The sequence below is a fragment of the Eucyclogobius newberryi genome, unplaced genomic scaffold, assembly GCF_026437365.1.
Source record: "Eucyclogobius newberryi isolate DKJ021-1_F unplaced genomic scaffold, fEucNew1.0.hap1 SCAF_378, whole genome shotgun sequence".
NCBI classification, from domain to species: domain Eukaryota; kingdom Metazoa; phylum Chordata; class Actinopteri; order Gobiiformes; family Gobiidae; genus Eucyclogobius; species Eucyclogobius newberryi.
The window spans coordinates 3,297-29,068 of NW_027316032.1; the positions used below are offsets into that span (position 1 = coordinate 3,297).

Here is a 25,772-nt window from a genome sequence, read left to right on the forward strand (position 1 = left end):
GGACAGAGTTAGGGTCTAAGGACAGAGGCAGGGTGTAAGGACAGAAGGAGGATCTAAGGACAGAAGGAGGGTCTAAGGACAGAAGGAGGGTGTAAGGACAGAAGGAGGGTGTAAGGACAGAAGGAGGGTCTAAGGACAGAAGGAGGGTGTAAGGACAGAAGGAGGGTCTAAGGTCAGAGTTAGGGTCTAAGGACAGAAGGAGGGTGTAAGGACAGAAGGAGGGTGTAAGGACAGAAGAAGGGTCTAAGGACAGAGTTAGGGTCTAAGGACAGAGGCAGGGTGTAAGGACAGAAGGAGGGTCCAAGGAGAGAGTTAGGGTCTAAGGACAGAAGGAGGGTGTAAGGACAGAAGGAGTGTGTAAGGACAGAAGGAGGGTGTAAGGACAGGAGGGTGTAAGGACAGAAGGAGGGTGTGAGGACAGAAGGAGGGTGTAAGGACAGAAGGAGGGTGTAAGGACAGAAGGAGGGTCTAAGGACAGAAGGAGGGTGTAAGGACAGAAGGAGGGTGTAAGGACAGAAGGAGGGTGTAAGGACAGAAGGAGGGTCTAAGGACAGAAGGAGGGTGTAAGGACAGAAGGAGGGTCTAAGGACAGAGTTAGGGTCTAAGGACAGAGGCAGGGTGTAAGGACAGAAGGAGGATCTAAGGACAGAAGGAGGGTGTAAGGACAGAAGGAGGGTGTAAGGACAGAAGGAGGGTCTAAGGACAGAAGGAGGGTGTAAGGACAGAAGGAGGGTCTAAGGTCAGAGTTAGGGTCTAAGGACAGAAGGAGGGTGTAAGGACAGAAGGAGGGTGTAAGGACAGAAGGAGGGTCTAAGGACAGAGTTAGGGTCTAAGGACAGAGGCAGGGTGTAAGGACAGAAGGAGGGTCCAAGGAGAGAGTTAGGGTCTAAGGACAGAAGGAGGGTGTAAGGACAGAAGGAGTGTGTAAGGACAGAAGGAGGGTGTAAGGACAGGAGGGTGTAAGGACAGAAGGAGGGTGTGAGGACAGAAGGAGGGTGTAAGGACAGAAGGAGGGTGTAAGGACAGAAGGAGGGTCTAAGGACAGAAGGAGGGTGTAAGGACAGAAGGAGGGTGTAAGGACAGAAGGAGGGTGTAAGGACAGAAGGAGGGTGTAAGGACAGGAGGAGGGTGTAAGGACAGAAGGAGGGTGTAAGGACAGGAGGAGGGTGTAAGGACAGAAGGAGGGTGTAAGGACAGGAGGAGGGTGTAAGGACAGAAGGAGGGTCTAATGGTGTAAGGACAGAAGGAGGGTCTAATGGTGTAAGGACAGAAGGAGGGTGTAAGGACAGAAGGAGGGTGTAAGGACAGAAGGAGGGTCTAAGGACAGAAGGAGGGTGTAAGGACAGAAGGAGGGTGTAAGGACAGAAGGAGGGTGTAAGGACAGAAGGAGGGTCTAAGGACAGATGTTCCATCAACGTTCTTTAAGATAAAACTTTACTCTTTTTATTCATTTAAAAAATATTGTTGACAAAATGATTCTGATCCAGATTCAAGTTTAAGTCAAAGGAGGTTTTTACTCTGGAGAAGATCAGGATCAAGATCAGGATCAGGATCAGGATCAGGATCAGGATCAGATCAGGATCAAGATCAGGATCAGGATCAGGATCAGGATCAGATCAGATCAGGATCAGGATCAGGATCAGGATCAGGATCAAGATCAGGATCAGATCAGAATCAAGATCAGGATCAGGATCAAGATCAGAATCAGGATCAGATCAGGATCAAGAACAGATCAGGATCAAGATCAAGATCAGGATCAGGATCAGATCAGGATCAGGATCAGATTAGGATCAGGATGAGGATCAAGATCAGGATCAGGATCAGATCAGGATCAGATCAGGATCAGATCAGGATCAGGATCAGATCAGGATCAGGATCAGATCAGGATCATATCAGGATCAGATCAGGATCAGATCAGGATCAGGATCAGATCAGGATCAGATCAGGATCAAGATCAGGATCAGGATCAAGATCAGGATCAGGATCAGGATCAAGATCAGGATCAGATCAGGATCAGAATCAAGATCAGATCAGGATCAGGATCTGGATCAGGATCAAGAACAGATCAGGATCAGATAAGATCAGGATCAGATCAGGATCAGATCAGGATCAGGATCAGGATCAGATCAGGATCAGGATCAGGATCAGATTAGGATCAGGATCAGGATGAGGATCAAGATCAGGATCAGGATGAGGATCAGGATCAGATCAGGATCAGGATCAGGATCAGATCAGGATCAGATCAGGATCAGGATCAGGATCAGATCAGGATCATATCAGGATCAAGATCAGATCAGGATCAGATCAGGATCAGATCAGGATCAGGATCAGATCAGGATCAGATCAGGATCAGTTCAGGATCAGGATCAGGATCAGGATCAGTTCAGGATCAGATCAGGATCAGGATCAGATCAGGATCAGTTCAGGATCAGGATCAGATCAGGATCAGGATCAGATCAGGATCAGGATCAGACCAGGATCAAGATCAGGATCAGATCAGGATCAGAATCAAGATCAGATCAGGATCAGGATCAAGATCAGGATCAGGATCAGGATCAGATCAGGATCAAGAACAGATCAGGATCAGATCAGATCAGATCAGGATCAGATCAGGATCAAGATCAAGATCAGGATCAGGATCAGGATCAGGATCAGATTAGGATCAGGATCAGGATGAGGATCAAGATCAGGATCAGGATCAGATCAGGATCAGATCAGGATCAGATCAGGATCAGGATCAGGATCAGATCAGGATCATATCAGGATCAGGATCAGATCAGGATCATATCAGGATCAGGATCAGATCAGGATCAGATCAGGATCAGGATCAGATCAGGATCAGATCAGGATCAAGATCAGGATCAGGATCAGGATCAGATCAGGATCAAGATCAGGATCAGGATCAGGATCAAGATCAGGATCAGATCAGGATCAGAATCAAGATCAGATCAGGATCAAGATCAGGATCAGGATCAGATCAGGATCAAGAACAGATCAGGATCAGATCAGATCAGGATCAGGATCAGATCAGGATCAAGATCAAGATCAGGATCAGGATCAGGATGAGGATCAAGATCAGGATCAGGATCAGGATGAGGATCAGATCAGGATCAGATCAGGATCAGGATCAGATCAGGATCAGGATCAGATCAGATCAGGATCAGGATCAGATCAGGATCAAGATCAGGATCAGGATCAGATCAAGATCAGGATCAGGATCAGATCAGGATCAGGATCAAGATCAGGATCAGGATCAGGATCAGATCAGGATCAGATTAGGATCAAGATCAGGATCAGGATCAGGATCAGGATCAAGATCAGGATCAGGATCAGATCAGGATCAAGATCAAGATCAGGATCAGATCAGGATCAGGATCAGGATCAAGATCAGGATCAGGATCAGGATCAGATCAGGATCAGGATCAGATCAGGATCAGGATGAGGATCAGGATCGTATCAGGATCGTATCAGGATCAGGATCAGGATCAGATCAGGATCAGATCAGGATCAGATCAGGATCAAGATCAGGATCAGGATCAGGATCAGATCAGGATCAGGATCGTGATCAAGATCAAGATCAGGATCAGGATCAGATCAGGATCAGAATCAAGATCAGATCAGGATCAGGATCAAGATCAGGATCAGGATCAGATCAGGATCAAGAACAGATCAGGATCAGATAAGATCAGGATCAGGATCAGATCAGGATCAAGATCAAGATCAGGATCAGGATCAGGATCAGATCAGGATCAGGATCAGGATGAGGATCAAGATCAGGATCAGGATGAGGATCAGGATCAGATCAGGATCAGGATCAGATCAGATCAGGATCAGGATCAGATCAGGATCAGGATCAGATCAGGATCAGGATCAGATCAGGATCAGATCAGGATCAGGATCAGGATCAGATCAGGATCAGATCAGGATCAGTTCAGGATCAGGATCAGTTCAGGATCAGATCAGGATCAGGATCAGATCAGGATCAGTTCAGGATCAGGATCAGTTCAGGATCAGATCAGGATCAGGATCAGATCAGGATCAAGATCAGGATCAGATCAGGATCAGAATCAAGATCAGATCAGGATCAGGATCAAGATCAGGATCAGGATCAGGATCAGGATCAGATCAGGATCAAGAACAGATCAGGATCAGATCAGGATCAGGATCAGATCAGGATCAAGATCAAGATCAGGATCAGGATCAGGATCAGATCAGGATCAGGATCAGATTAGGATCAGGATCAGGATGAGGATCAAGATCAGGATCAGGATCAGGATCAGATCAGGATCAGATCAGGATCAGGATCAGATCAGGATCAGGATCAGATCAGGATCAGGATCAGATCAGGATCAGGATCAGGATCAGGATCAGATCAGGATCATATCAGGATCAGGATCAGGATCAGATCAGGATCAGGATCAGATCAGGATCAGGATCAGATCAGGATCAGATTAGGATCAAGATCAGGATCAGGATCAGGATCAGATCAGGATCAAGATCAAGATCAAGATCAGGATCAGGATCAAGATCAGGATCAGGATCAGAATCAAGATCAGATCAGGATCAAGATCAGGATCAGGATCAGATCAGGATCAAGAACAGATCAGGATCAGATCAGATCAGATCAGGATCAGGATCAGATCAGGATCAAGATCAAGATCAGGATCAGATCAGGATCAGGATCAGATTAGGATCAGGATGAGGATCAAGATCAGGATCAGGATGAGGATCAGGATCAGATCAGGATCAGATCAGGATCAGGATCAGATCAGGATCAGGATCAGATCAGGATCAGTTCAGGATCAGGATCAGGATCAGTTCAGTATCAGTATCAGGATCAGTTCAAGATCAGGATCAGGATCAGTTCAGATTAGTGCCAAAAAACCCAAACATAAAGTGATGTATTTCAAAATGATCTTTAATGGACATAGTTGTGGGTGTAATGCCTCATTGGTCCAGCAGGGGCCCAGGGTCCAGTGGAGGAAAAGGTTCAGTCGTTTCATCCGGAGAAAACGATCTGCAGATTGACGATGACGCTTGGATCAGAGTCGAAACGTTTCATTTTTCTAAAACTGAGTTAACCAGAAACAACTGAACGACAGAACCAGAACCAGAACCGGAACCGGAACCAGAACCAGAACCAGGACCCACAAGTCCATTTCATCTGCCAAACACAGACTGAGTCCTGGTCCTGGTCCTGGTGCTGGTCCCGGCCCTGGTCCCGGTCCCTGGTCCCGGCTCGGTCCCGGCTCGGTCCTGGTCCCGGCCCTGGTCCCGGCTCGGTCCCGGCTCGGTCCCGGCTCGGTCCCGGTCCTGGTCCCGGCCCTGGTCCTGATCCCGGCTCAGTCCCAGCTCAGTCCTGGTCCCGCTCAGTCCCAGCTCAGTCCTGGTCCCGCTCAGTCCCAGCTCAGTCCTGGTCCCGCTCAGTCCCGGCTCGGTCCCGGTCCCGCTCAGTCCCGGCTCGGTCCCAGTCCCGGTCTGGTCTCGGTGGCGCTGTAGACCAGGACCATGGCCGCGGTCAGCAGCAGGTGCAGAGACTCGTACAAGAGTTTAGGAGAGAAGACGCTCCAGATGAACAGATGATACCTCAAAACTGTGATGAGGACGAGGAAGAGCGAGCACGGGACGGAGCGAAGGACAGCCAGGCAGAAGGACGAGTGAGACACGGCCACCGGAGACCTGAGGAGAGGATAACAGGTCAGGGGAGAGGACGAGGGGTCAGGGGAGAGGACGACAGGTCAGGGGAGAGGACGAGGGGTCAGGGGAGAGGAAGACAGGTCAGGGGAGAGGACGAGAGGTCAGGGGAGAGGACGAGGGGTCAGGGGAGAGGACGACAGGTCAGGGGAGAGGACGAGGGGTCAGGGGAGAGGAAGACAGGTCAGGGGAGAGGACGAGAGGTCAGGGGAGAGGACGAGGGGTCAGGGGAGAGGACGACAGGTCAGGGGAGAGGACGAGGGGTCAGGGGAGAGGAAGACAGGTCAGGGGAGAGGACGAGAGGTCAGGGGAGAGGACGAGGGGTCAGGGGAGAGGAAGACAGGTCAGGGGAGAGGACGAGAGGTCAGGGGAGAGGACGAGAGGTCAGGGGAGAGGACGAGGGGTCAGGAGAGAGGACGACAGGTCAGGAGAGAGGACGAGAGGTCAGGGGAGAGGACGAGGGGTCAGGAGAGAGGACGACAGGTCGGGGGAGAGGACGAGAGGAGAGAGGACGACAGGTCAGAACGATGAAGAGAGTTGGTCCTGGTTTAGTCCTGGTTTAGTCCTGGTTTGGTCCTGGTTTAGTCCCGGTTTAGTCCCGGTTTAGACCTGTTGTAGCTGAGGTAGCAGAGCAGGTGCGCCCCCCACAGGGCGGGGCCGGCGTAGGTGCTCAGAGCGGTCAGAATTACGGCCGGACCCTCGACGTAACTGTCCAGACCCACGAAGCCCACGGAGATGTCGACTGTCCCGATGCTGTTGGAGTTCCCCTGGAGCGGCAGAGTCGTTAGCCTCTAGTTACACTCCACAAAAGTATCATTTTGCCCCTGATGCCCTCTCTCTGCCCTCCCTCTGCCCTCCCTCTGCCCTCCCTCTGCCCTCCCTCTGCCCTCTCTCTGCCCTCTCTCTGCCCTCTCTCTGCCCTCTCTCTGCCCTCCCTCTGCCCTCTCTCTGCCCTCTCTCTGCCCTCTCTCTGCCCTCCCTCTCCCCTCCCTCTGCCCTCCCTCTGCCCTCCCTCTGCCCTCCCTCTGCCCTCTCTCTGCCCTCCCTCTGCCCTCTCTCTGCCCTCTCTCTGCCCTCTCTCTGCCCTCCCTCTGCCCTCCCTCTGCCCTCTCTCTGCCCTCCCTCTGCCCTCTCTCTGCCCTCCCTCTGCCCTCTCTCTGCCCTCCCTCTCCCCTCCCTCTGCCCTCTCTCTGCCCTCCCTCTCCCCTCCCTCTGCCCTCTCTCTGCCCTCCCTCTGCCCTCCCTCTGCCCTCTCTCTGCCCTCCCTCTGTCCCAGATGCCCTCCCTCACCTGGTAGTAGAAGGAGGCGTGTCCAAACCACAGGTGCATGATGGTCGTTTGCGCAGCGTCGTAGTCCAGGCGGCTCCAGACGAACTGTGCCATGAAGGCCTGGATGACCAGCGAGCCACACAGGACGGGCAGGTTATGGGCGCGGGACAACAGCGCCACCACCAGGACCAGCCCCGCAAACACCTCCCACAGGCCCCGGGACCGGAGACCCGGACAGGGCCCGAACTGGGACCGGAGCAGGTCTTTGGTCCCCGAGAACAGGATCCCGAGAACGAAGACGTAAACGAAGCGAGCCTCCACGGTGCCCCTGTGAGAGAGAGACCGGTTATAGACCAGGACCAGGACCGGGACCAGGACCAGGACCAAGCCTCCACGGTGCCCCTGTGAGAGAGAGACCGGTTATAGACCAGGACCAGGACCGGGACCAGGACCAGGACCAAGCCTCCACGGTGCCCCTGTGAGAGAGAGACCGGTTATAGACCAGGACCAGGACCGGGACCAGGACCAGGACCAAGCCTCCACGGTGCCCCTGTGAGAGAGAGACCGGTTATAGACCAGGACCAGGACCGGGACCAGGACCAGGACCAAGCCTCCACGGTGCCCCTGTGAGAGAGAGACCGGTTATAGACCAGGACCAGGACCGGGACCAGGACCAGGACCAAGCCTCCACGGTGCCCCTGTGAGAGAGAGACCGGTTATAGACCAGGACCAGGACCGGGACCAGGACCAGGACCAAGCCTCCACGGTGCCCCTGTGAGAGAGAGACCGGTTATAGACCAGGACCAGGACCGGGACCAGGACCAGGACCAAGCCTCCACGGTGCCCCTGTGAGAGAGAGACCGGTTATAGACCAGGACCAGGACCGGGACCAAGCCTCCACGGTGCCCCTGTGAGAGAGAGACCGGTTATAGACCAGGACCAGGACCGGGACCAAGCCTCCATGGTGCCCCTGTGAGAGAGAGACCGGTTATAGACCAGGACCAGGACCGTGACCAAGCCTCCACGGTGCCCCTGTGAGAGAGAGACCGGTTATAGACCAGGACCAGGACCGGGACCAAGCCTCCATGGTGCCCCTGTGAGAGAGAGACCGGTTATAGACCAGGACCAGGACCGGGACCAGGACCAGGACCAAGCCTCCACGGTGCCCCTGTGAGAGAGAGACCGGTTATAGACCAGGACCAGGACCGGGACCAGGACCAGGACCAAGCCTCCACGGTGCCCCTGTGAGAGAGAGACCGGTTATAGACCAGGACCAGGACCAGGACAAATGAAGCAGAGGCTGATGACATCATCATCCACTCGAGCTCTAATTAAGTTATTTCTGGAACAGAATTAAAGCTTAATTGTGGTTGTTAATTGTTTTATGGTAATTAGACGATCCAATTTGGCTTAAAGTGTTTAGGAAAAGTCAACATGTAACTTTATTTATTCACTTTGATCACATTCACAGGAAAGAAACACCCTGTGGTCAGAGGGCGCAGGCTAAAGCACAGACTGAGGCGCTGTCCGAGGTGCTGAAGTCACTGTTATAATGAGGGTGAAAGTACATCACGTTCACTCTACAGTGTTAACTCACTCCCATGTGACACGCCCCCTGGAGGACGCTCCCATGTGACACGCCCCCTGGAGGACGCTCCAATGTGACACGCCCCCTGGAGGACGCTCCCATGTGACACGCCCCCTGGAGGACGCTCTCATGTGACACGCCCCCTGGAGGAAGCTCTCATGTGACACGCCCCCTGGAGGACGCTCCCATGGGACACGCCCCCTGGAGGACGCTCCCATGTGACACGCCCCCTGGAGGACGCTCCCATGTGACACGCCCCCTGGAGGAAGCTCTCATGTGACACGCCCCCTGGAGGAAGCTCCCATGGGACACGCCCCCTGGAGGACACTCCCATGTGACACACCCCCTGGAGGACGCTCTCATGTGACACGCCCCCTGGAGGACGCTCTCATGTGACACGCCCCCTGGAGGAAGCTCCCATGGGACACGCCCCCTGGAGGACACTCCCATGTGAAACGCCCCCTGGAGGACGCTCTCATGTGACACGCCCCCTGGAGGACGCTCCCATGTGACACACCCCCTGGAGGACGCTCCCATGTGACACGCCCCCTGGAGGACGCTCCCATGTGACACGCCCCCTGGAGGACGCTCCAATGTGACACCCCCCCTGGAGGACGCTCCAATGTGACACGCCCCCTGGAGGACGCTCCCACATGTGACACGCCCCCTAGAGGACGCTCCCATGTGACACGCCCCCTGGAGGACGCTCCCATGTGACACGCCCCCTGGAGGACGCTCCCATGGGACACGCCCCCTGGAGGACGCTCCCATGTGACACGCCCCCTGGAGGACGCTCCCATGTGACACGCCCCCTGGAGGACGCTCTCATGTGACACGCCCCCTGGAGGAAGCTCTCATGTGACACGCCCCCTGGAGGACGCTCCCATGGGACACGCCCCCTGGAGGACGCTCCCATGTGACACGCCCCCTGGAGGACGCTCCCATGTGACACGCCCCCTGGAGGAAGCTCTCATGTGACACGCCCCCTGGAGGAAGCTCCCATGGGACACGCCCCCTGGAGGACACTCCCATGTGAAACGCCCCCTGGAGGACGCTCCCATGTGACACGCCCCCTGGAGGACGCTCTCATGTGACACGCCCCCTGGAGGACGCTCCCATGTGACACGCCCCCTGGAGGACGCTCCCATGTGACACGCCCCCTGGAGGACGCTCCAATGTGACACCCCCCCTGGAGGACGCTCCAATGTGACACGCCCCCTGGAGGACGCTCCCACATGTGACACGCCCCCTGGAGGACGCTCCAATGTGACACGCCCCCTGGAGGACGCTCCCACATGTGACACGCCCCCTAGAGGACGCTCCCATGTGACACGCCCCCTGGAGGACGCTCCCATGTGACATGCCCCCTGGAGGACGCTCCCATGGGACACGCCCCCTGGAGGACGCTCCCATGTGACACGCCCCCTGGAGGACGCCGCTCACGTGACACGCCCCCTGGAGGACGCTCCCGTGTGACACGCCCCCTGGAGGACGCTCCCGTGTGACACGCCCCCTGGAGGACGCTCCCGTGTGACACGCCCCCTGGAGGACGCTCCCGTGTGACACGCCCCCTGGAGGATGCTCCCTTGTGACACGCCCCCTGGAGGACGCTCCCATGGGACACGCCCCCTGGAGGACGCTCCCATGTGACACGCCCCCTGGAGGACGCCGCTCACGTGACACGCCCCCTGGACGACGCTCCCATGTGACACGCCCCATGGAGGACGCTCTCACATGTGACACGCCCCCTGGAGGACGCTCCCATGTGACACGCCCCCTGGAGGACGCTCTCACATGTGACACGCCCCCTGGAGGACGCTCCCGTGTGACACGCCCCTTGGAGGACGCTCCCGTGTGACACGCCCCCTGGAGGACGCTCCCATGTGACACGCCCCCTGGAGGACGCTCCCATGTGACACGCCCCCTGGAGGACGCTCCCATGTGACACGCCCCCTGGAGAACGCTCTCACATGTGACACGCCCCCTGGAGGACGCTCTCATGTGACACGCCCCCTGGAGGAAGCTCCCATGGGACACGCCCCCTGGAGGACACTCCCATGTGACACACCCCCTGGAGGACGCTCTCATGTGACACGCCCCCTGGAGGACGCTCTCATGTGACACGCCCCCTGGAGGACACTCTCATGTGACACGCCCCCTGGAGGAAGCTCCCATGGGACACGCCCCCTGGAGGACACTCCCATGTGACACGCCCCCTGGAGGACGCTCCCATGTGACACGCCCCCTGGAGGACGCTCTCATGTGACACGCCCCCTGGAGGACGCTCCCATGTGACACGCCCCCTGGAGGACGCTCCCAGGTGACACGCCCCCTGGAGGACGCTCCCACATGTGACACGCCCCCTGGAGGACGCTCCCATGTGACACGCCCCCTGGAGGACGCTCCCATGTGACACGCCCCCTGGAGGACGCTCCCATGGGACACGCCCCCTGGAGGACGCTCCCATGTGACACGCCCCCTGGAGGACGCCGCTCACGTGACACGCCCCCTGGAGGACTCTTCCATGTGATACACCCCCTGGAGGACGCTCCCACATGTGACACGCCCCCTGGAGGACGCTCTCACATGTGACACGCCCCCTGGAGGACGCTCCCGTGTGACACGCCCCCTGGAGGACGCTCCGTGTGACACGCCCCCTGGAGGACGCTCCCGTGTGACACGCCCCCTGGAGGACGCTCCAGTGTGACACGACCCCTGGAGGACGCTCCCTTGTGACACGCCCCCTGGAGGACGCTCCCATGTGACACGCCCCCTGGAGGACGCTCCCATGGGACACGCCCCCTGGAGGACGCTCCCATGTGACACGCCCCCTGGAGGACGCCGCTCACGTGACACGCCCCCTGGACGACGCTCCCATGTGACACGCCCCCTGGAGGACGCTCTCACATGTGACACGCCCCCTGGAGGACGCTCTCATGTGACACGCCCCCTGGAGGACGCTCTCACATGTGACACGCCCCCTGGAGGACGCTCCCATGTGACACGCCCCTTGGAGGACGCTCCCGTGTGATACGCCCCCTGGAGGACGCTCCCGTGTGACACGCCCCCGGGAGGACGCTCCCATGTGACACGCCCCCTGGAGGACGCTCTCACATGTGACACGCCCCCTGGAGGACGCTCCCATGTGACACGCCCCCTGGAGGACGCTCTCATGTGACACGCCCCCTGGAGGACGCTCCCATGTGACACGCCCCCTGGAGGACGCTCTCATGTGACACGCCCCTTAGAGGACGCTCCCATGTGACACGCCCCCTGGAGGACGCTCTCATGTGACACGCCCCCTGGAGGACGCTCTCACATGTGACACGCCCCCTGGAGGACGCTCTCATGTGACACGCCCCCTGGAGGACGCTCCCATGTGACACGCCCCCTGGAGGACGCTCCCATGTGACACGCCCCCTGGAGGACGCTCCCATGTGACACGCCCCTTGGAGGACGCTCCCACATGTGACACGCCCCCTGGAGGACGCTCCCATGTGACACGCCCCCTGGAGGACGCTCCCACATGTGACACGCCCCCTGGAGGACGCTCCCATGTGACACGCCCCCTGGAGGACGCCCTCATGTGACACGCCCCCTGGAGGACGCTCCCATGTGACACCCCCCCAGGAGGACGCCCTCATGTGACACGCCCCCTGGAGGACACTCCCATGTGACACGCCCCCTGGAGGACGCTACCATGTGACACGCCCCCTGGAGGACGCTCCCATGTGACACGCCCCCTGGAGGACGCCCTCATGTGACATGCCCCCTGTAGGACGCTCCCATGTGACACGCCCCCTGGAGGACGCTCTCATGTGACACGCCCCCTGGAGGACGCTCCCATGTGACACGCCCCCTGGAGGACGCTCCCATGTGACACGCCCCCTGGAGGACGCTCCACATGTGACACGCCCCCTGGAGGACGCTCCCATGTGACACGCCCCCTGGAGGACGCTCACATGTGACACGCCCCCTGGAGGACTCTTCCATGTGACACGCCCCCTGGAGGACGCCCTCATGTGACACGCCCCCTGGAGGACACTCCCATGTGACAAGCCCCCTGGAGGACGCTACCATGTGACACGCCCCCTGGAGGACGCTCCCATGTGACACGCCCCCTGGAGGACGCCCTCATGTGACACGCCCCCTTTAGGACGCTCCCATGTGACACGCCCCCTGGAGGACGCTCCCATGTGACACGCCCCCTGGAGGACGCCCTCATGTGACACGCCCCCTTTAGGACGCTCCCATGTGACACCCCCTGGAGGATGCTCCCATGTGACACACCCCCTGGAGGACGCTCCCACATGTGACACGCCCCCTGGAGGACGCTCTCACATGTGACACGCCCCCTGGAGGACGCTCCCGTGTGACACGCCCCCTGGAGGACGCTCCCGTGTGACACGCCCCCTGGAGGACGCTCCCGTGTGACACGCCCCCTGGAGGACGCTCCCGTGTGACACGCCCCCTGGAGGACGCTCCCGTGTGACACGCCCCCTGGAGGACGCTCCCATGGGACACGCCCCCTGGAGGACGCCGCTCACGTGACACGCCCCCTGGACGACGCTCCCATGTGACACGCCCCCTGGAGGACGCTCTCACATGTGACACGCCCCCTGGAGGACGCTCCCATGTGACACGCCCCTTGGAGGACGCTCCCGTATGACACGCCCCCTGGAGGACACTCCCATGTGACACGCCCCCGGGAGGACGCTCCCGTGTGACACGCCCCCTGGAGGACGCTCCCACATGTGACACGCCCCCTGGAGGACGCTCCCATGTGACACGCCCCCTGGAGGACGCTCCCATGTGACAAGCCCCCTGGAGGACGCTCCCACATGTGACACGCCCCCTGGAGGACGCTCACATGTGACACGCCCCCTGGAGGACTCTTCCATGTGACACGCCCCCTGGAGGACGCACCCATGTGACACGCCCCCCTTGAGGAAGCTCCCATGTGACACGCCCCCTGGAGGACGCCGCTCACGTGGCACGTCCCCTGGAGGACGCTCCCATGTGACACGCCCCCTGGAGGACGCTCCCATGTGACACGCCCCCTGGAGGACGCTACCATGTGACATGCCCCCTGGAGGACGCCCTCATGTGACACGCCCCTTGGAGGACGTTCCCATGTGACACGCCCCCTGGAGGACGCTCCCATGTGACACGCCCCCTGGAGGACGCTCCCATGTGACAAGCCCCCTGGAGGACGCTCCCACATGTGACACGCCCCCTGGAGGACGCTCCCATGTGACACGCCCCCTGGAGGACGCTCACATGTGACACGCCCCCTGGAGGACTCTTCCATGTGACACGCCCCCTGGAGGACGCACCCATGTGACACGCCCCCCTTGAGGAAGCTCCCATGTGACACGCCCCCTGGAGGACGCTCCCATGTGACACGCCCCCTGAAGGACGCTTCCACATGTGACACGCCCCCTGGAGGACGTTCCCATGTGACACGCCCCCTGGAGGACGCTCCCATGTGACACGCCCCCTGGAGGACGCTCCCACATGTGACACGCCCCCTGGAGGACGCTCCCGTGTGACACGCCCCCTGAAGGACGCTCTCATGTGACACGCCCCCTGGAGGACGCTCCCATGTGACACGCCCCCTGGAGGACGCTCCCATGTGACACGCCCCCTGGAGGACGCTCCCACATGTGACACGCCCCCTGGAGGACGCTCCCGTGTGACACGCCCCCTGGTGGACGCTCTCGCGTCGCGCGTGTCACATGAGAGCGTCCTCCAGGGGGCGTGTCACACGTGAAGCCGGTCTGAAGCCGGTCTGAACCCGATCTAAAGCCGGTCTTTGGTACTCACTTCTCGGCGTGGCGAGTGGCCCGTTGCCAGGGGAAGCTCACGTTGCCGATGGACGCTCTATAGCTGTAAACGCCGATCAAACCCAAAGCCAGAGCCACTTTGGACATGAACGAACATCGTCTCTGAACCAGTAAGTAGATGAGGAGCAGGCAGAGAGCGGCCACTGCAGAGAGCACCACCTTGTGTTCAGAGCTACACACACACACACACATAAAACACACACACACACACACACACATATAAAACACACACAGACACACACACACACACACACACCACACACACACACACACACACACACACACACACACCACACACACACACACACCACACACACACACACACACATATAAAACACACACAGACACACACACACACACACACACATAAAACACACACACACACACACACACACACACACACACACACATAAACACACACACATAAACACACACACAGATGGAAAACAAAAAGAAAAACACATTATTCGAGAACAGTTAAATCTGTCAGAAACAAGTAGCAATTCAGCAGGAAAAATAGAATCAAGTCAAAGTGGAGCAAGTTCACAAACCAGATCAACCTTTGTGTGGCTTTTGTTATGTTACCGTTATGCGCGTAAAGCATTCGCTTTTCAGAGTTTGATTTGAGGTCATAATTAGCGTGTAGCGTGTTAGCGAGAGGCTAACTGACTCCAAGTGCAGATTTGGGCCGAAGGATCCGAGTTTGACGAAGCGAGACAAAAGGTGAACTCACACAGAGCTGCAGCGCATCCGCCTGTCATCATTATTCCGTATCCACGGCGATGGACCGCAGCCTGCACGACCTCTGACCCCGGTGCTGCCCCCTGCTGTCTGGAGACGGAGACGTGAGCGCGCTGTGAATCTGCACCTCTGACCCTCCTCGAGCACTCGCCGACCAAACAAAGTCGCTCTCACTCTCAGTGTTTTAGAAGAAACGTACGAAAGAAAAACTCTCAGACGCTTGTGCTGTTTTGATCAAACCAGTACATTTTGTAGAGCTGTCGGCCTTTAGTGCTTTAGTTGTTTAAGTCGACTTACTATTTTATTTAGATGGTGGAAAGGCCCCATTATTCTGCTCAAAGTCGGGACTTGAACCCCAAACCTTAAGGCAAAAAGTTGTCAGAAACGTAATTTCAGCCAAAGTAGAAAGACAGGAAGTGACGGCGTCCAGACAGGAAGTGACGGCGTCCAGACAGGAAGTGATGGCGTCCAAACAGGAAGTGAAGGTGTACAGACAGGACGTGAAGGCGTCCAGACAGGAAGTGAAGGTGTACAGACAGGAAGTGAAGGCCTCCAGACAGGAAGTGAAGGCGTCCAGACAGGAAGTGAAGGCGTCCAGACAGGAAGTGATGGCGTCCAGACAGGAAGTGAAGGCCTCCAGACAGGAAGTGAAGGCGTCCAGACAGGAAGTGAAGGCGTCCAGACAGGAAGTGAAGGCGTCCAGACAGGAAGTGGAGGCCTCCAGACAGGAAGTGAAGGCGTCCAGACAGGAAGTGATGGCGTCCAGACAGGAAGTGAAGGCGTCCAGACAGGAAGTGATGGCGAACAGGCAGGAAGTGATGGCGTCCAGACAGGAAGTGATGGCGTACAGACAGGAAGTGAAGGCGTATAGACAGGAAGTGATGACGTACAGACAGGAAGTGAAGGCGTCCAGACAGGAAGTGATGGCGTACAGACAGGAAGTGAAGGCGTATAGACAGGAAGTGATGACCTACAGACAGGAAGTGATGGCGTACAGACAGGAAGTGTTTTTTAAAGCTGTAAAAATCGTTGCGATTGGCCGATAGTGGAGCCAGCAATATATATAGAAAAAACAGGTTCTTGAAAGTGGATGCACCATAAACATGTACAAAAAACCTCAAGTTGTACTAGATTACAGAACTAAACCAGGTCCATACACAAGGACTACGCCAGGACTGAACCAGGACTACACCAGGACTGAACAAGGACTACACCAGGACTACACCAGGACTACATTAGGACTACACCAGGACTGAACCAGGACTACACCAGGACTACATTAGGACTACACCAGGACTGAACCAGGACTACACCAGGACTACATTAGGACTACACCAGGACTGAACCAGGACTACACCAGGACTGAACCAGGACTACACCAGGACTGAACCAGGACTACACCAGGACTACATTAGGACTAAACCAGGACTACACCAGGACTACATTAGGACAGAACCAGAACTACACCAGGACTAGATTAGGACTACACCAGGACTACATTAGGACTACATTAGGACTACATCAGGACTACACCAGGACTACACCAGGACTGAACCAGGACTACACCAGGACTGAACCAGGACTACACCAGGACTACATTAGGACTAAACCAGGACTACACCAGGACTACATTAGGACAGAACCAGAACTACACCAGGACTAGATTAGGACAACACCAGGACTACATTAGGACTACACTAGGACTACATCAGGACTACACCAGGACTACATTAGGACTACATTAGGACAGAACCAGAACTACACCAGGACTAGATTAGGACTACACCCGGACTACATCAGGACAACATTAGGACAACACCAGGACTACATTAGGACAACACCAGGACCACATTAGGACAACACCAGGACTACATTAGGACTACACAAGGACTACATAAGGACTACATTAGGACTACATTAGGACTACATTAGGACTACAGCAGGACTACATTAGGACTACATTAGGACAACACCAGGACTACATTAGGACATTAGGACTACAGCAGGACTACATTAGGACTACAGCAGGACTACATTAGGACAACACCAGGACTACATTAGGACAACACCAGGACTACATTAGGACAACACCAGGACTACACAAGGACTACATTAGGACAACACCAGGACTACATTAGGACTACACCAGGACTACATTAGGACAACACCAGGACTACATTAGGACAACACCAGGATTACATTAGGACTACAGCAGGACTACATTAGGACAACACCAGGACTACATTAGGACTACATTAGGACAACACCAGGACTACACCAGGACTACACTAGGACTACATTAGGACAACACCAGGACTACATTAGGACAACACCAGGATTACATTAGGACTACAGCAGGACTACATTAGGACAACACCAGGACTACATTAGGACAACACCAGGACTACACTAGGACTACATTAGGACAACACCAGGACTACATTAGGACTACAGCAGGACTACATTAGGACAACACCAGGACTACATTAGGACAACACCAGGACTACATTAGGACTACACCAGGACTACATTAGGACAACACCAGGACTACACCAGGACTACATTAGGACAACACCAGGACTACACTAGGACTACATTAGGACAACACCAGGACTACATTAGGACTACAGCAGGACTACATAAGGACAACACCAGGACTACACCAGGACTGAACTAGGACTACATTAGGACAACACCAGGACTACATTAGGACAACACCAGGATTACATTAGGACTACATTAGGACTACAGCAGGACTACATTAGGACAACACCAGGACTACATTAGGACTACATTAGGACAACACCAGGACTACATTAGGACAACACCAGGACTACACTAGGACTACATTAGGACAACACTAGGACTACATTAGGACTACAGCAGGACTACATAAGGACTACATTAGGACAACACCAGGACTACATTAGGACTACACCAGGACTACACTAGGACTACATTAAGACAACACCAGGACTACACCAGGACTACATTAGGACAACACCAGGACTACACTAGGACTACATTAGGACAACACCAGGACTACACTAGGACTACATTAGGACAACACCAGGACTACACTAGGACTACATTAGGACAACACCAGGACTACACTAGGACTACATTAGGACAACACCAGGACTACACTAGGACTACATTAGGACAACACCAGGACTACACTAGGACTACATTAGGACAACACCAGGACTACACTAGGACTACATTAGGACAACACCAGAACTACATTAGGACTACAGCAGGACTACATAAGGACAACACCAGGACTACACCAGGACTAAACCAGGACTAACTCATGTCTTCTGTACATCCTGTTCCATCCAAAGTTCTGTTCTAAACTTCCTCGTGTTATCAGAAGAATCCTCAGGAGAAGAAACTCGTTAAGTGTAAAAAGCAGGAGGCCATTTTGTGCCGATAGCGAAGCCTCTGAGGACCAAAAAGCTGCAGCAGCAAAATCTCCCTCACATAAATCTGAGAGACAAGTTCAGATTAAACTCAAGCAGACCCTCAGCAGGGCAGTGTCCCTATCTCGCAATCTGCAGGTCCAGGGCTGAGTCTGGACTACAACCTGACTCTGGTGTTTGCAGATGTTAGCTTCACAGTGAATACAGATTAGAGAAGCAAAACCAGGGTTTCAACTCTAGAAGTGACATCACATGAACCCTAACACAGGCCTGTAATGAGCTGAATAACAGACCTGGTTTAGTCCTGGTTTAGTCCTGGTTTAGTCCTGGTTTAGTCCTGGTTTAGTCCTGGTTTAGACCTGGTTTAGACCTGGTTTAGACATGGTTAAGTCCCAGTTAAGTCCCGCTTTAGTCCTGCTTTAGTCCTGGTTTAGACCTGGTTTAGACCTGGTTTAGTCCTGGTGTAGACCTGGTTTAGTCCTGGTTTAGTCCTGGTGTAGACCTGGTTTAGTCCTACTTTAGTCCTGGTTAAATCCTGGTTAAGTCCTGGTTTTGTCCTGGTTTTGTCCTGGTTTTGTCCTGGTTTTGTCCTGGTTTTGTCTTGCTTTAGTCCTGGTGTGGACCGGCCCAGGTCAGTCTGTACCTGTTGAGCCAGTGGCCCAGGTCGGGCAGGTGGGCCCACTGGACCCCGGTCTGGTTCAGGGCCCTCAGCAGTCGGCAGCAGAGCAGAGTGAACGGAGGCGTGGCTAACGCTAACCACTTCTCTGCGCTAACGTCTCGTCTGGAGCTGGACTTCTGTGAGGAGCCAGACCAAGGCAAGATCTCAGCCAGGTCAGAAGGGTCAGAAGGGTCAGCAGGGTCAGCAAGGTCAGCAGGGTCCAGGGAGTCTTCAGGGTAGCGCTGGAGGACAGAGGACAATCACTGAAGGTCAGAATATTCTAAACGGCCCATATTTTAACACAGATACATTTATTATTATTATTATTATTATTATTATTATTATTGAGCTGCAGGAGGAGGAGCTGCAGGAGGAGGAGGAGCAGGAGGAGGGGCGGCAGGAGGAGGAGCTGCAGGAGGAGGAGGAACTGCAGGAGGAAGGGCTGCAGGAGGAGGAGCTGCAGGAGGAGGAGCAGGAGGAGGGGCGGCAGGAGGAGGAGGAGCAGGAGGAGGAGCAGGAGGAGGGGCGGCAGGAGGAGGAGGAGCAGGAGGAGGGGCTGCAGGAGGAGGAGTTGCAGGAGGAGCAGCAGGAGGAGGAACTGCTGGAGGAAGGGCTGCAGGAGGAGGGGCTACTCGAGGAGGAGGAGCAGGAGCTGCAGGAGGAGGAGGAGGAACTGCTGGAGGAGGGGCTGCAGGAGGAGGGGCTACTCGAGGAGGAGGAGCAGGAGCTGCAGGAGGAGGAGCAATGGTTTCTCATGTGGATTCTAAGTTCTCTTTCAAAGCGATCATGTGACGTTGGCCTGAGGACGGTAACCATGGCGACGTGTAAGAGTCAGATTTACCTCCAGCGAGTCCGGACGCTCCCGGAAGTAACGGCGACACACGTCCTGGAACAGGGCGAGGCACAGCGTGTTCACCAAGAAGTACCAGATCTGGTGCTCCTCCTCCACGAAGGAGGAGGAGCCCAGCAGCAGGGCGTGGCCTAGCGTCCCACAGAGCAGCAGCAGGTCCAGCTCCGAGAAGGTCCAGGACCACTGAGGGACAGAGACACAGAGGTCAAACATCTGCAGGGTCAAGGCTGATGCAGAGTTCAGGAGCAGCGATTCTGGTAAGACATGATCTGTGGAGGGGCGCCTCGTGTCCCTGCCACTCACGTACGACTATATGTCCAACCAAAATGTTGTCTTAGGGTCTACTTTAACTGGAACAACTCCAGACAGAAGAGTTAGAACAATCTATGTGGTCCATCTGTCCATGGCTCATTTGCATATTCATATTCATATTTAACTGTTTCATTATTTGGTCAATAAATGTTCATAAGTTCATTCATTTCCAGAATGTGTCGATGTCACGGTTACCAGCCCCTCAGTAGAGCAGACTAAAGGGTCAACCAGCCCCTCAGTAGAGCAGACTAAAGGGTCAACCAGCCCCTCAGTAGAGCAGACTAAAGGGTCAACCAGCCCCTCAGTAGAGCAGACTAAAGGGTCAACCAGCCCCTCAGTAGAGCAGACTAAAGGGTCAACCAGCCCCTCAGTAGAGCAGACTAAAGGGTCAACCAGCCCCTCAGTAGAGCAGACTAAAGGGTCAACCAGCCCCTCAGTAGAGCAGACTAAAGGGTCAACCAGCCCCTCAGTAGAGCAGACTAAAGGGTCAACCAGCCCCTCAGTAGAGCAGACTAAAGGGTCAGCCAGCCCCTCAGTAGAGCAGACTAAAGGGTCAGCCAGCCCCTCAGTAGAGCAGACTAAAGGGTCAGCCAGCCCCTCAGTAGAGCAGACTAAAGGGTCAACCAGCCCCTCAGTAGAGCAGACTAAAGGGTCAACCAGCCCCTCAGTAGAGCAGACTAAAGGGTCAACCAGCCCCTCAGTAGAGCAGACTAAAGGGTCAGCCAGCCCCTCAGTAGAGCAGACTAAAGGGTCAACCAGCCCCTCAGTAGAGCAGACTAAAGGGTCAACCAGCCCCTCAGTAGAGCAGACTAAAGGGTCAACCAGCCCCTCAGTAGAGCAGACTAAAGGGTCAGCCAGCCCCTCAGTAGAGCAGACTAAAGGGTCAACCAGCCCCTCAGTAGACCAGACTAAAGGGTCAACCAGCCCCTCAGTAGAGCAGACTAAATGGTCAGCCAGCCCCTCAGTAGAGCAGACTAAAGGGTCAGCCAGCCCCTCAGTAGAGCAGACTAAAGGGTCAACCAGCCCCTCAGTAGAGCAGACTAAAGGGTCAGCCAGCCCCTCAGTAGAGCAGACTAAAGGGTCAACCAGCCCCTCAGTAGAGCAGACTAAAGGGTCAGCCAGCCCCTCAGTAGAGCAGACTAAAGGGTCAACCAGCCCCTCAGTAGAGCAGACTAAAGGGTCAACCAGCCCCTCAGTAGAGCAGACTAAAGGGTCAGCCAGCCCCTCAGTAGAGCAGACTAAAGGGTCAGCCAGCCCCTCAGTAGAGCAGACTAAAGGGTCAACCAGCCCCTCAGTAGAGCAGACTAAAGGGTCAGCCAGCCCCTCAGTAGAGCAGACTAAAGGGTCAGCCAGCCCCTCAGTAGAGCAGACTAAAGGGTCAGCCAGCCCCTCAGTAGAGCAGACTAAAGGGTCAGCCAGCCCCTCAGTAGAGCAGACTAAAGGGTCAACCAGCCCCTCAGTAGAGCAGACTAAAGGGTCAGCCAGCCCCTCAGTAGAGCAGACTAAAGGGTCAACCAGCCCCTCAGTAGAGCAGACTAAAGGGTCAGCCAGCCCCTCAGTAGAGCAGACTAAAGGGTCAACCAGCCCCTCAGTAGAGCAGACTAAAGGGTCAGCCAGCCCCTCAGTAGAGCAGACTAAAGGGTCAACCAGCCCCTCAGTAGAGCAGACTAAAGGGTCAGCCAGCCCCTCAGTAGAGCAGACTAAAGGGTCAACCAGCCCCTCAGTAGAGCAGACTAAAGGGTCAGCCAGCCCCTCAGTAGAGCAGACTAAAGGGTCAGCCAGCCCCTCAGTAGAGCAGACTAAAGGGTCAGCCAGCCCCTCAGTAGAGCAGACTAAAGGGTCAACCAGCCCCTCAGTAGAGCAGACTAAAGGGTCAGCCAGCCCCTCAGTAGAGCAGACTAAAGGGTCAACCAGCCCCTCAGTAGAGCAGACTAAAGGGTCAGCCAGCCCCTCAGTAGAGCAGACTAAAGGGTCAACCAGCCCCTCAGTAGAGCAGACTAAAGGGTCAGCCAGCCCCTCAGTAGAGCAGACTAAAGGGTCAGCCAGCCCCTCAGTAGAGCAGACTAAAGGGTCAACCAGCCCCTCAGTAGAGCAGACTAAAGGGTCAGCCAGCCCCTCAGTAGAGCAGACTAAAGGGTCAACCAGCCCCTCAGTAGAGCAGACTAAAGGGTCAGCCAGCCCCTCAGTAGAGCAGACTAAAGGGTCAACCAGCCCCTCAGTAGAGCAGACTAAAGGGTCAGCCAGCCCCTCAGTAGAGCAGACTAAAGGGTCAACCAGCCCCTCAGTAGAGCAGACTAAAGGGTCAGCCAGCCCCTCAGTAGAGCAGACTAAAGGGTCAACCAGCCCCTCAGTAGAGCAGACTAAAGGGTCAACCAGCCCCTCAGTAGAGCAGACTAAAGGGTCAACCAGCCCCTCAGTAGAGCAGACTAAAGGGTCAACCAGCCCCTCAGTAGAGCAGACTAAAGGGTCAGCCAGCCCCTCAGTAGAGCAGACTAAAGGGTCAACCAGCCCCTCAGTAGAGCAGACTAAAGGGTCAGCCAGCCCCTCAGTAGAGCAGACTAAAGGGTCAGCCAGCCCCTCAGTAGAGCAGACTAAAGGGTCAGCCAGCCCCTCAGTAGAGCAGACTAAAGGGTCAACCAGCCCCTCAGTAGAGCAGACTAAAGGGTCAGCCAGCCCCTCAGTAGAGCAGACTAAAGGGTCAGCCAGCCCCTCAGTAGAGCAGACTAAAGGGTCAACCAGCCCCTCAGTAGAGCAGACTAAAGGGTCAGCCAGCCCCTCAGTAGAGCAGACTAAAGGGTCAGCCAGCCCCTCAGTAGAGCAGACTAAAGGGTCAACCAGCCCCTCAGTAGAGCAGACTAAAGGGTCAGCCAGCCCCTCAGTAGAGCAGACTAAAGGGTCAACCAGCCCCTCAGTAGAGCAGACTAAAGGGTCAGCCAGCCCCTCAGTAGAGCAGACTAAAGGGTCAACCAGCCCCTCAGTAGAGCAGACTAAAGGGTCAGCCAGCCCCTCAGTAGAGCAGACTAAAGGGTCAACCAGCCCCTCAGTAGAGCAGACTAAAGGGTCAGCCAGCCCCTCAGTAGAGCAGACTAAAGGGTCAGCCAGCCCCTCAGTAGAGCAGACTAAAGGGTCAACCAGCCCCTCAGTAGAGCAGACTAAAGGGTCAGCCAGCCCCTCAGTAGAGCAGACTAAAGGGTCAACCAGCCCCTCAGTAGAGCAGACTAAAGGGTCAGCCAGCCCCTCAGTAGAGCAGACTAAAGGGTCAACCAGCCCCTCAGTAGAGCAGACTAAAGGGTCAGCCAGCCCCTCAGTAGAGCAGACTAAAGGGTCAACCAGCCCCTCAGTAGAGCAGACTAAAGGGTCAACCAGCCCCTCAGTAGAGCAGACTAAAGGGTCAGCCAGCCCCTCAGTAGAGCAGACTAAAGGGTCAGCCAGCCCCTCAGTAGAGCAGACTAAAGGGTCAACCAGCCCCTCAGTAGAGCAGACTAAAGGGTCAGCCAGCCCCTCAGTAGAGCAGACTAAAGGGTCAGCCAGCCCCTCAGTAGAGCAGACTAAAGGGTCAACCAGCCCCTCAGTAGAGCAGACTAAAGGGTCAGCCAGCCCCTCAGTAGAGCAGACTAAAGGGTCAACCAGCCCCTCAGTAGAGCAGACTAAAGGGTCAGCCAGCCCCTCAGTAGAGCAGACTAAAGGGTCAACCAGCCCCTCAGTAGAGCAGACTAAAGGGTCAACCAGCCCCTCAGTAGAGCAGACTAAAGGGTCAGCCAGCCCCTCAGTAGAGCAGACTAAAGGGTCAACCAGCCCCTCAGTAGAGCAGACTAAAGGGTCAGCCAGCCCCTCAGTAGAGCAGACTAAAGGGTCAACCAGCCCCTCAGTAGAGCAGACTAAAGGGTCAGCCAGCCCCTCAGTAGAGCAGACTAAAGGGTCAACCAGCCCCTCAGTAGAGCAGACTAAAGGGTCAACCAGCCCCTCAGTAGAGCAGACTAAAGGGTCAGCCAGCCCCTCAGTAGAGCAGACTAAAGGGTCAACCAGCCCCTCAGTAGAGCAGACTAAAGGGTCAGCCAGCCCCTCAGTAGAGCAGACTAAAGGGTCAGCCAGCCCCTCAGTAGAGCAGACTAAAGGGTCAGCCAGCCCCTCAGTAGAGCAGACTAAAGGGTCAACCAGCCCCTCAGTAGAGCAGACTAAAGGGTCAGCCAGCCCCTCAGTAGAGCAGACTAAAGGGTCAGCCAGCCCCTCAGTAGAGCAGACTAAAGGGTCAACCAGCCCCTCAGTAGAGCAGACTAAAGGGTCAGCCAGCCCCTCAGTAGAGCAGACTAAAGGGTCAGCCAGCCCCTCAGTAGAGCAGACTAAAGGGTCAACCAGCCCCTCAGTAGAGCAGACTAAAGGGTCAGCCAGCCCCTCAGTAGAGCAGACTAAAGGGTCAACCAGCCCCTCAGTAGAGCAGACTAAAGGGTCAGCCAGCCCCTCAGTAGAGCAGACTAAAGGGTCAACCAGCCCCTCAGTAGAGCAGACTAAAGGGTCAGCCAGCCCCTCAGTAGAGCAGACTAAAGGGTCAACCAGCCCCTCAGTAGAGCAGACTAAAGGGTCAGCCAGCCCCTCAGTAGAGCAGACTAAAGGGTCAACCAGCCCCTCAGTAGAGCAGACTAAAGGGTCAGCCAGCCCCTCAGTAGAGCAGACTAAAGGGTCAGCCAGCCCCTCAGTAGAGCAGACTAAAGGGTCAACCAGCCCCTCAGTAGAGCAGACTAAAGGGTCAACCAGCCCCTCAGTAGAGCAGACTAAAGGGTCAACCAGCCCCTCAGTAGAGCAGACTAAAGGGTCAACCAGCCCCTCAGTAGAGCAGACTAAAGGGTCAGCCAGCCCCTCAGTAGAGCAGACTAAAGGGTCAACCAGCCCCTCAGTAGAGCAGACTAAAGGGTCAGCCAGCCCCTCAGTAGAGCAGACTAAAGGGTCAGCCAGCCCCTCAGTAGAGCAGACTAAAGGGTCAGCCAGCCCCTCAGTAGAGCAGACTAAAGGGTCAACCAGCCCCTCAGTAGAGCAGACTAAAGGGTCAGCCAGCCCCTCAGTAGAGCAGACTAAAGGGTCAACCAGCCCCTCAGTAGAGCAGACTAAAGGGTCAACCAGCCCCTCAGTAGAGCAGACTAAAGGGTCAGCCAGCCCCTCAGTAGAGCAGACTAAAGGGTCAGCCAGCCCCTCAGTAGAGCAGACTAAAGGGTCAACCAGCCCCTCAGTAGAGCAGACTAAAGGGTCAGCCAGCCCCTCAGTAGAGCAGACTAAAGGGTCAGCCAGCCCCTCAGTAGAGCAGACTAAAGGGTCAGCCAGCCCCTCAGTAGAGCAGACTAAAGGGTCAACCAGCCCCTCAGTAGAGCAGACTAAAGGGTCAGCCAGCCCCTCAGTAGAG

General features: G+C 55.8%; 1 protein-coding gene across 2 annotated transcripts in view; it reads right to left on the reverse strand.

Annotated features, from left to right (window-relative positions):
• Positions 1-5,409: 5,409 nt before the first annotated feature.
• Positions 5,410-25,772, reverse strand: part of pigg (phosphatidylinositol glycan anchor biosynthesis class G (EMM blood group)) — a 35,483-nt gene continuing 15,120 nt past the window's right edge. The window contains exons 7-12 of one of the 2 annotated variants that reach the window (XM_072462135.1): positions 20,060-20,251; positions 19,204-19,460; positions 14,378-14,569; positions 6,985-7,291; positions 6,304-6,461; positions 5,410-5,679 (exon numbers count right to left, since the gene is read on the reverse strand). In XM_072462135.1, coding sequence (XP_072318236.1) covers positions 5,451-5,679; positions 6,304-6,461; positions 6,985-7,291; positions 14,378-14,569; positions 19,204-19,460; positions 20,060-20,251 — 1,335 coding nt within the window. In that variant the 3' untranslated portion in view covers positions 5,410-5,450. The remainder of the gene's footprint in view (positions 5,680-6,303; positions 6,462-6,984; positions 7,292-14,377; positions 14,570-19,203; positions 19,461-20,059; positions 20,252-25,772) is intronic. The other variant, XM_072462134.1, reaches the window with a different exon arrangement.